This window comes from Molossus molossus, unplaced genomic scaffold (genome assembly GCF_014108415.1).
Source record: "Molossus molossus isolate mMolMol1 unplaced genomic scaffold, mMolMol1.p scaffold_m16_p_4, whole genome shotgun sequence".
Taxonomy (NCBI): Eukaryota; Metazoa; Chordata; class Mammalia; order Chiroptera; family Molossidae; genus Molossus; species Molossus molossus.
In genome coordinates this window covers 3,671,857-3,682,721 of record NW_023425377.1, presented here as the reverse complement: position 1 = coordinate 3,682,721, position 10,865 = coordinate 3,671,857, and the positions used below count along the sequence as shown (strand labels likewise).

Sequence of the window (10,865 nt, the reverse complement as noted above, 5' to 3'; positions counted from 1 at the left end):
AGACTTGGTTTTTATCTTGAGTGCTGATGTGGTTTTTAAACTTCATGTAATACAAGGAACGTAGTGAAAGTGCCCAGTGTGGTCTACACACAAAGCAGATTTATTTGTCAGGTAGATTCCCAGGTAGCCTCACTCTGCACGCAGCTCCGCAGCTGAGATGGACCGACCATCAGTGTCTGGGCATCCTGGAGTTGGGGTGAAAACCGGCCAAGCATTGGCACTAGCCTGGCCCTAGCAGGGGCTCCCCAGTTCCTGTCGCCTGACCTGCATGAGTCTGCAAGTGGGGGGCAGGGGGGTGCTTCTCACCAACTTAAAGTATTGTTGTTGTCTTACATGGTTTACCATTTCTGCTGGTTCCCTCTTACACCAGGAGTCGGTTGGGATTGTATGGATCCGTTTCCAACGTGTCTGCGGCTCGCTTCATTGTGTGCGTTGTTCGCTGCTGACTCATTAACTGCAGTGCAATAGGAGCTGGGCTCTGATGGACCATTTGAAACTTGCACTTTTCAACCAAAAATGTAGCCAGTTTATTCCCTGTTGCATTCTGGCTTCTAACTCTGTTAGTTCAAACATTTTAGTTTAGTTGCTTAAATTATCTGTGTCCTCACTAAATGTTGGTCTTCCTGGTCTGTTTCTTTCCTGTAATTGTCAGCTTTGGCAAAGCTTGTGTGTACACCTAGTGCGCACACACGAGGATTGGACCTTTATTGATTGTTGGTCCTTTTTTATTATTATTATTTTTTTTATCCTCACCCGAGGACATTTTTCCATTTTTTGTTCAGATAGAGCGGGAGGGGGAGAGAGGAAGAGAGAGAGAGAGAGAGAGAGAAACATCGATGTGAAGGAACACATCAAGTGGCTGCCACCCGCACGACCAACCATGACCAACCAGGGCCGGGGACAAACTGCAACCGAGGTACATGCCCTTAGCGGGAACCGAACCCGGGTCTCTCTGGACCGCAGGCCGACGCTCCAACCGCTGAGCCAAACCGGCCAGGGCCCTTTTTTATTATTTTTATCCATATTATGCAGATATTAACCTTAAATTCTATTTTGTTGGCCTTTAATAATGCTTGCTATTACTCTAATCATCTTGCTTAGATTTTCCTGATACATTTTTTCCCTATTTTTATTTTCATCCTTTCTGTATGGTTTTGTTGAAGATGTTTCTCTCGTAAAGAATAAATAACACTGAAGTGAATTTTGATTTTTTTCATCCAATCTAAGTATCTCTGGAGGTGGGGGAGCTGTGTTTAGCCTGTTATCTTGGTGATTCCTGCACTTCTCCCCACCGGCTTTGTTTTCTGTTTTCATCTGTTTTTCTTTGTCGTTTTCCCTTTTCCCAGATTTATGTTGGATGATGGTTTCCTTCTGTCAGCTTGGATGCTAGAGATTGTATTTTTATGCTTTTGGTGCTTAAATTTTAAAACAAATCATTAGCTCTAACGTTTTCTAACGGATCTACAGTATTCACTTCGCCGCCGACTGCACACCCGCTCCCGCTCCCGTCCGGCCTTGGTCCCGGCTCCCTGTCGGTGCTGTGACCTGCGGGAAGGAGCCAGGCGAGGGGCGGCGTGGCAAGGTCGGGTAGGACGTGGACACAGGGTGGTGACAAGGGCAGAGGACCTGTCTGGGGCGGGGGTGGGGGGTGGCTGAAGAAATGTGGTCAGTTTTATCAGGTTCTAAACTTAATCACCAGCCGTTCTGAATAGAAACCATGTTGGCACACACTCGTCTGTCGCCCACGTGCCTTTAATTCAGCTCTGCTCTCGAAGCGCAGGCCAGCCTGAGGATGGGGTTCGAGGATGGGGTCTCCGCCGGTTCCTTGATCACAGTTAGGCCAGCCTGAGGGGAGGCGGCCAGCCTGAGGGGAGGCGGCCAGCCTGAGGGGAGGCCCGAAGCCCAGCGGGCCGAGGGTCCCTCACGCTCGCCGGCGGGAAGTAACGGCACTTTCCTTGCTCGGGTCTTGTTCCAGCGCGTTGGTTCTGGCCTCCTTTTGCATCTGTTTGTCCCCGTGGCTCTATTTTCTCTTTTTCCTGCTTATGATGGATTTGGATTGGACGGCCATGGTTTCCTCCTTGACGGGGCTCGGCGTGAAGTTCGAGGATGGGGTCTCCGCCGGTTCCTTGATCACGGTGATGTCAACCTCGTAGTCTGGCCTCTTGGCCTCTTCCTCTCTCAAGCTGGTCAGCCTACAGCAGGAGCAAACAGAAGGGGAAGGGGTCACTGCCTTTGTCATTTCATCTGTCCCTGAATTCCAGCCTACGGTTTTGTTTACGAAAACTAAGTTATCGTCACTTTGCTGAAATCGAGTGATACCGCATCTAGACAGAATCAACAGAGGCTTGTGAACCGCTTTTCAAGTCGTAGCAACCAGCAGCTAGTGAGTAGCCTTTGGAAATGCTTCTCGGTGTTTTTCCTTAAGCGCAGGTCGGTGCTTTCTCCCCCACACCAACAGGCTCGCCGCACTGGACAGAGGCAGGCGCCCGTCCTCGACCGGCGTGCGGCGCGGGGGCCTGGGCAGTGTTCCAGGAGGGTGAGTGCAGCCTAAGCGGGCGCTCACTGAGTGCCAGTCACTGTTTCAGATGCTTTACAAGCATTAGGCCACTTAATCCTCACCACGGCTTACAGGTAAGGAAACTGAGGCACACAGTGGCAGACCCTGCCCAAGGGCACCCAAGTGTTACACGGCGGGGCTGGGATTTGATCCCCGGCGGTCAGATCTGTGGCTGGGCTCTTGGACACAGATGTCACCACTGCCCCGAGAGCAGGCGAGGACGGGCCCACAGGTCCCAGCGCCCCGTGCGGCAGGCCACCCTGAGGAGGCTGCGTGCTTTCGGTGAGAGCCCTTGGCCCCAGGAAGCGGGAAGGGACCTGAGCGCTGGGGGCGGGCGGGGCTGGGTGTCGGTCACCTTGACTCCAGCTCGTAGCTTTCCGTCTTCCTCTGCTTGGCCATGGCTGCGTAACGGGACCTGTTCTCCTTCACCTTCTCCTTGAGAGTTTCTTCGTGTCTGTGTGCTTGGAAGAGCTTGTTCACAAAAAAGATACACATGTGGCTGATCCACATGTTGAGATCTTCATTTTGTTCATCCTTGGGCTTTTCTGTTTCCTCTGGAAGAAAGTTTAATTTCAATGAATACCCGTGCAGTTGTGCCAAGTAACCCGGGAGCCTGCGTTCACATCTGCCCTGTGGACGGCGGCTATGCTCCTGGGCCTCCGCGGGTTCAAGGAGCTGCAGGGACCACCTGGGACGAGGCCGGCGCCACTGGGCCCTGCTAGACTCAGCCTGTTCTTCCAGGCTCCTGGCACCTGTGGTTTGTTTTTGTTTTTTGTTTTTTAGTAGCTTTTTAGGTTTTCTAAGATTAAAATTTTTAATTCTTTTTTTTTTTTTTTTTTTATCCTCACCCGAGGACATTTTTTGTTCAGATAGAGTGGGAGGGAGAGAGAGGACGAGAGAGAGAGAAACATCGATGTGAAGGGACACATCTAGTGGCTGCCACCCACACGACCAACCAGGGCCAGGGACAAACTGCAACCGAGGTACATGCCCTTAGTGGGAACCGAACCCGGGTCTCTCTGGACCGCAGGCCGACACTCTAACCGTTGAGCCAAACCGGCCAGGGCAAAATTTTAAATTCTTGACTTGGTTAGGAGTTGCTGTCTACAAAGGCCAACAGATACCCACTTTGGAATGTGTTTAAAATAGTTGATTCTGGGAAGATAATGCTTTGGGTAGTTCTATGTTGTCAGTAAGATCTGCACCTTTTTTTTTAATCCTCACCCGAGGATATTTTTTTTCATTTATCTTCAGACAGAGCGGGAGTGGGGGAGAGAGACATTGATGTGAGAGAGACACATCAATTGGTTGCCTCCTGCTCTCTCTGAAGATAAAAATGGAAAAATATCCTTGAGTGAGGAAATAAATAAACAAATAAACAAACCAACCAAAGTGAAGGAGACCTCACTGTTCCTTGTTGGTTAAATCTCCTGTAGGCTTCTACCCTGGCAGCCACGCAGGCCATTCAGATATTTATATATTTCAGTCATAGAGAAGCTTTCAGGAAACTAAAAAGCTTCTGCACCGCAAAGGAAACCATATAAAAAGGAAAGGCAACATCCAGAATGGTAGGAAATGTTTGCAAACCATGTATCTGAGAAGGGGTTATATCCATAATATATAAAGAACTCATACAACTGAATAACAAAACAAAAAAATCTAATTTAAAAATGGGCAGAGGATCTGAATAGACATTTCTCCCAAGAGGACATACAGATGGCCAACACGAAAAGCGGTTCCACATCACAAATCATCAGAGAAATGCAATTAAAAAAGCCCACAGTGAGCTATCACCTCGTGCCTGTCAGAACGGCCATCATCAAGACCAGAGGTAATATGCTGGTGAAGACGAGAACAGGGAGCCCCTGCACACTGTGGGAATGTAAACTGGTGCAGACACTGTGGGAAACGACAGGGCAGTTCCTCAAAATATTAAAAATAGAACCACCTTAGGACCCAGCAATTCCACTTCTGGGCACATACCCAAAGAAGATGGAGATACAGCGTCCAGAGAGACCTGCTCGCACACGCAGAGCAGCAGCACTCAATGGCCCGGACACGGCAACAGCCCGACGGTTCATCGACAGAATGAACAGAGCAAGCTGTGGAGCGCACCTCCAGTGGAATTCTGCCCAGCCCTCCCTCCAAAAAAGAAGGACACTGTGCCATTTGCAACAACATGAGGGACCTTGCGGGCATTATGCTAAGGGAAATAAGTCAGACAGACAAATACTGTATGATCTCAGTTATATGTAGAATCTTAGCATTTTAAAAACATAGAAAAAGAGGTCGGACTTGTGGTTACCAGAGGCAGGGCTGTGGGGGTGGGGTGGATGAGGCTGTCGAGTACAGGCTTCTATTTATGAGATAAATGAGCACTGGGGGTGTAATGTGCAACCTGATGGCTGTGGTTGAGTGCTGTGGGGTACGTGAAAGTTAAGAGTAAGTCCTAAGAGCTCTCGTCACAAACAATTTTTTTTTTTGAGATGATGGATATTAATTAAACATATTGTGGTAATCATTTCATGATAAGTGTAACTCAGTCAACCTTATACAGCACTGGAAGTCCAATTATATCTCAATAAAATTGGAAAAAATACCCCCAAACCTCAGCAAGATCAAGCCTTGAAAGTGAATTCTGTCAAGCAGGGGACAGAACTGGAAGCAACAGTACCGGCCTAATTATATTTTTGTGTACACACACATGCACACACGCACACACACACACATACACACACAAACACACACACGTACACACACACACACACATACACACACACACACACACATAATTTTAATTTTAAAAAATTTAAGGATGGTTATACATTTTTTATAACTATATCTCATTTATAAGCAACAGTTGCCAAAATTTAAGTTTTATCATTAAAATACTTACCACTTTGAGGTAATAAAAAGGTTAGCCCTTTTCCTGGAGATTTAAAATTCATTTTGGAAATTCTGTCATCACTTAGCAACTTCCTAAACTTGAGCTTTTATGTAAAAAAAAGAAAAAAATCATAAAGTAAAATATTTCTGCATCATTATGGACTCAAGCTGATTTTCTACATCACAAACAATTAGAAATTGTTAACGAGGCCGTTCTCTGCGCTGGAGAACAGTCACTGTGTCTACTGCACGGCTCCCTGCAAGGAGCCAGAGACATGAGGAAGTATTTATTACACACTGTGAATGCTCCCTGCATTCATATGGGAATGGCTTTAATTACAGTTGTTCGTATAGAAAACACTACAATAATTAATAATAACACAAGAATAAACCCTGTGCTTTGCATACTTACCACTGTAAACCTGCGTTTGCCCCGTATATGCTGTTTACACCCACATTTGTCTCCAGCCAGACGCCACCCTTGAACTCCACACTCGTGTCCAGACGTGCCGCGTGCTCGCCCCTTGGATGACCTGTGTCCTAACATGTCCAAAACCAACCCAGCTTTGCCCCTGCCCCAGCCTCCCCCTCGTGGTAAATAGTAACTATTCTCCTTGTTCAGGCCAAAACTCTTGGATCACCTGTGCCTTCTCCTTCCTTCTCACACTCCACAGCCTTCAAAGTGCCAGGTGGAGCCAGGAGCTTCCCGGCTTGTCTGTCAGCTGTGAAGCCACAGTGAGCCTGCTGACCCTGTGCTCGGGCTCCCTCTCCTTCACCCCCGCCTCCCCCGTGCGCCTCCCTGGCCCGCGCTGCTGGCCGGCTCCACTCGCGGCTGCACTGCTTCGTCCCCAACCTGAGCAGCTCCCACCTCAGGCCTCGGCACGGGACAGTGTTCCCCAGGTAACTACACGGCCACACTCACCTCCTGCAGGTGTGCTCACCGGCCTCATCAGAGGCCTTCCTAACCGCCCGCCACTCAAATCCACAGCCTGCCTCGCTTCCCCCTCCGCTGCTGTGTCCGTGCAAATGCAGCGTGGGGCGGCCCATCTGGAGTCAGGCACAGGCCCCTGCTCCGCTGCCAGTGTCCGTGCAAATGCAGCGTGGGGCGGCCCGTCTGGAGTCAGGCACACACCCCCGCTCCGCTGCTAGTGTCCGTGCAAATGCAGCGTGGGGCGGGCCCGTCTGGAGTCAGGCACAGGCCCCCTCCACTGCCAGTGTCCGTGCAAATGCAGCGTGGGGCGGCCCGTCTGGAGTCAGGCACAGGCCCCTCCACTGCTGACCAGGCCTGTGCCCGGCAGGTGCCTTAGCCTTGCTGCGCTGCTTTCTCCCAGCCACGGAACAATTCCGCTGCTTGCTTGGGCCACTGCACCCGGGACACTCCCCATGGTGCTAGCTGTCCCTGTGTTCACCGGGCACCGCCTCCCTCCTCACGAGAAGGCTCGGCCCACCAAGGACGGAACCCTGGTCATACAGTAGGTGCGCCACAGTGCTTGGAACACAACCGTGCACAGTCGTTACGTGGTGCCTTGTAAACACAGACCTGTGGCGTCTTGATGTCTGGGGTGACGTCGAGCAGCTGCGCCAGCTTGCTGGAGGACGCCCTGGCGCTGCCCACGTGCACGTCGGACTCCTGGCTCATCACTGCGCTCAGGCTCCTGTTCTGGGGGGCAGAGCAAGGACAGCCGGGAACTTGTGGATTCCACAGAGATGGACGCACACACGTTTTTCAGGAGGTGTAATTTACAATGAGCTACATGTAAAGGATACTGGTTCATGCATGTCAACATGTCTACACCTGGGAAACCACCACCTCGGTCAGAACGGTGAACCGCCGATCTGCTGTCACTACAGGTTACTTTGAACTCTCTAGAACTTTCTATCATTTAGACAATCGCCCAGCATCATTATTTTGAATCATGCGTGATGTTGCATGGATCATGAGTCATTTCACTGCTGACTCATGTGCCATTGTATGAATAGGGTATGATTTGTTTATCTTTTTTTTTTTATCCTCACCCGAGGACATTTTTCCATTTTTTGTACAGATAGAGTGGGAGGGAGAGAGAGGAAGGGAGAGAGAGGGAAACATCGACGTGAAAGGGACACATCGAGTGGCTGCCACCCGCATGACCAACCAGGGCCGGGGACAAACTGCAACCGAGGTACGTGCCCTTAGTGGGAACCGAACCCAGGTCTCTCCGGACCGCAGGCGGACGCTTTAACCGCTGAGCCAAACCGGCCAGGGCTGATTTGTTTATCTTGATGGACATTGGAAATGTCACACTGGCCCTGGCCGGTTTGGCTCAGCGGTTAGAGCACTGGCCCTCGGACCAGTCGCAGGCTCCATTCCAGTCAAGGGCACATGCCTAAGTAGTAGGTCAGTCCCGACCCTGGTTGGGGTCATGCGGGAGGCAACCAATCAATGTCTCTCTCTCACGTCGATGTTTCTCTCTCTCCCTCCCTCCCACTCTATCTGAAGATAAATGGAACAATATCCTCAGGGGAGGATTTTTTAAAAAAACTGTCACACTGACATCCAGAGGTGAGACTAATCAGATGGTGTGTGAGGATGATCCCTAGACAAAAGTGTTCACACGGGTTCCTAGCGTCCATGGTGATGCCATCCACAGACGCATGGGGGACTTCAAGGTGGACAGTCTTCCCTCAGGGCAGAGCCCCTAGCCCAGACCGCAGTCAGCGACCAGGCTCCCGGGTGATCCGGAGAAGTCGGCAGGCACATCTTCAACCGGCAGGGGGCGGACCTGGCCCAGGGTGAACCCCAGGGTGAACCATGGGGTGCTGAAGTTGAACTGGGAGCTTCCAGCACACAGGAGCCCGAGGCACAGCCCAGGGATTCGGGGTAAGAGTCTCTCCTTAGACAACAGTGGGGAGGCTTCTGGAGGAGCAACTCTGAAGGGTTTTGCACTGAGGGGTCCCCTGGCCCCCAAGACTCTCCCTTTTGGCTCCAAATGAGAAACCCTTCAAGCCCACTAGGCTGAGATGCCCACCCACAACTGGTTTGTCTCAACTTGCCCCAGCCCTGGGTCCTTCAGTGAATTACTAACGCTGCCCTGTTCCCAGAGGTCTGGCGGCGAGGCCCATGTCCGGCCCTGTGAGCAGGCCCATCCTCAAGGACCCATCCAGCATCTCGTGCACACTCGGGAGTGGTCCTTCAGCATCTTCGCCCCGGGACAGGCTCCCCCCCTTGCAAACACTAGATCATGGGACAGAACATCTCAGGGGTTGTGAGACGTGTGGCCACCCATCGTGTCTGTGGGCACCCTGACCTCCGTTACGCTATCGCTCGTTGTGGCCGGGAGTCAGCTTCCTGGGGTGTGACCAGGAAAGACACTTTCTCAAACTTAAAAACAAAAACCAAAATGTGAAAATGAGTTCTAAATTATTTCCTGAAGGGTTACAAAAGCCCAAGGTAGTTTCGAGGATGGTTTAACCATTCCAGAATAAAACCATTCCTTGCTCTAAATTCTAAGATGTTACTTGTTACCTTATGTGTTGTCATACAAGTGATTCCAGGTCTGTATCCAGTGAAGTCATCATTTGGAAAACTTAAATAGGATTTAGTCATTTGGTCGGTAGCACAGATGGATGCGAAGCTTAAGAGAGCTTCAAAGAATTCCAGAAAAACAAGCTGAAACAGAAGAAAATACAAAGAATCGCGTTCATCCTGACACCCCGGAGGTCAATCAGCGCTTCATCTGGGCGCTGGTTTCTCTTCTCCAGAGATCACCACCTCTTAGGCTCAAACCTCTAGCATTTAAAGGACCTAGTATGATATATGTTCTATCGTTAGATTTGTAAGTTCCTTTTCGGCCTTGATGGAAACATTTTATATCAGCTAATTGAGGACAGTCACTTTCAAAATGTTTCCTTTTTTTCTTAACCAGAAAAGTGGCACCTGGAAACCAAGTGTCACTGCAAGTATTACACATGAGCAGCCGTCCCCCTCCTCCCCTCTGCGACCCCGACACACGGGTCTGCGGAGTGCGTGGCTGGCTGGCTGGGACTCTGATCGTCCACCTGCTGTGCCTGTTGGTTCTGAGCCCCGGGCTCTTGGAGCCCGAGCAGGCCCCTAATTTGACCAAAGGCTCTAAGCTAGACTCTGCCTGCTTCTAGGGAAGACCCAAAACTTGGTTTTTCCAGGGGTCTGCTCAGCATCCCTGCAGCACCAGTGTCACTGGTCGGACAGTCGCTGGGACCCGCCCAAAGATGGGTCAAGCTCAGTGGTTCTCAACCTTCCTAATGCCGTGACCCTTTAACACAGCTCCTCATGTTGTGGTGACCTCCAACCATAAAATTATTTTCGTTGCTACTTCATAACTGTAATTTTGCTACTGTTATGTCTTAGGCGACCCCTGTAAAAGGGTCATTCGACACCCAAAGGGGTCACGACCTACAGGTTGAGAACCACTGGTCTAGCTGGTAAAATGAGACATTTGCCTGCTGCAAGAAATGCTAACAATTAAAGACACGTATACATGATCCATTGGAGGAGATCAATTAGTGTCTTTGAGTGTATGATATGTATACCACAGAACATATACATGCATTAAATTGCTAAGTAAATTACCCATGAGATAGTATGGTAGTTTTATATCCTTTTGACTTTGTTCATCATTTCATGACATTTATTCTTTTTAATATTAATCTCTAGTTTTCTAATACAATCAATGATACACACAGACACACACACACACACACACACACACACACACACAGTTTCGTGTATTTGGGTTAGAATTCTTTTCAATCAAATCTTGGTTCTTGGTATCCAAGCAAAACAAACAGCCTGAATTGGATCTATACCATGTGTGCCCCTCTCTACTGACCTCAAGTTCCAAGTTGCTGTCAATTCCGTCATACACGAAAGGATTGTCCTGTGCTATGACCTCCACAAACTTGGTTGATGTTAACTCTTTATTTATCATTTTAAAATCCTATAATAGAAACAACCAATCAAACCATAAGGGCCTATAATTACAAATAACTATATACTATATATTTTTAATGTCAATTCATAGCAATACAACACTTTAAGAAAATGTACCAGAAATGAATATCGTGAAAACTGATCATTCTGTAAAGCATTCTAGATTAACAATGGTAGTTACCTCTCTTCTCCTAACCTAATCCTTCGAAAGTAACAGGAAATATTTTTTCAGAGGCATAAACACAGGACAGGGAATGGGAAAGTCAATAATCCAGATGTGAGACAGCAACCCAGTTCTGCAAGTGGGGAGCGTGGACAGCGGACCCGGCGGAACAGAGCGACAGGGAGCTCAGGACTGGGGCAGGAGAGGCATCTCCGAGAGGCTGGCTTCAGACAGGGCCGACACAGGAAGACGCCCTGAGAGTCTGGGTGGAGACGTGGTTTCCTCTCAGACACTGAACCAGGGAGCAGTCG

General features: G+C 49.5%; 1 protein-coding gene across 1 annotated transcript in view; it reads right to left on the bottom strand.

The window, feature by feature from the left end:
- Positions 1-2,020: 2,020 nt before the first annotated feature.
- The window catches only part of LOC118615850 (radial spoke head 10 homolog B-like), a 32,532-nt gene continuing 23,687 nt past the window's right edge, over positions 2,021-10,865 (bottom strand). The window contains exons 14-20 of the mRNA XM_036241097.1: positions 10,291-10,398; positions 8,966-9,092; positions 6,984-7,132; positions 6,085-6,093; positions 5,454-5,547; positions 2,913-3,111; positions 2,021-2,192 (exon numbers count right to left, since the gene is read on the bottom strand). Coding sequence (XP_036096990.1) covers positions 2,021-2,192; positions 2,913-3,111; positions 5,454-5,547; positions 6,085-6,093; positions 6,984-7,132; positions 8,966-9,092; positions 10,291-10,398 — 858 coding nt within the window. The remainder of the gene's footprint in view (positions 2,193-2,912; positions 3,112-5,453; positions 5,548-6,084; positions 6,094-6,983; positions 7,133-8,965; positions 9,093-10,290; positions 10,399-10,865) is intronic.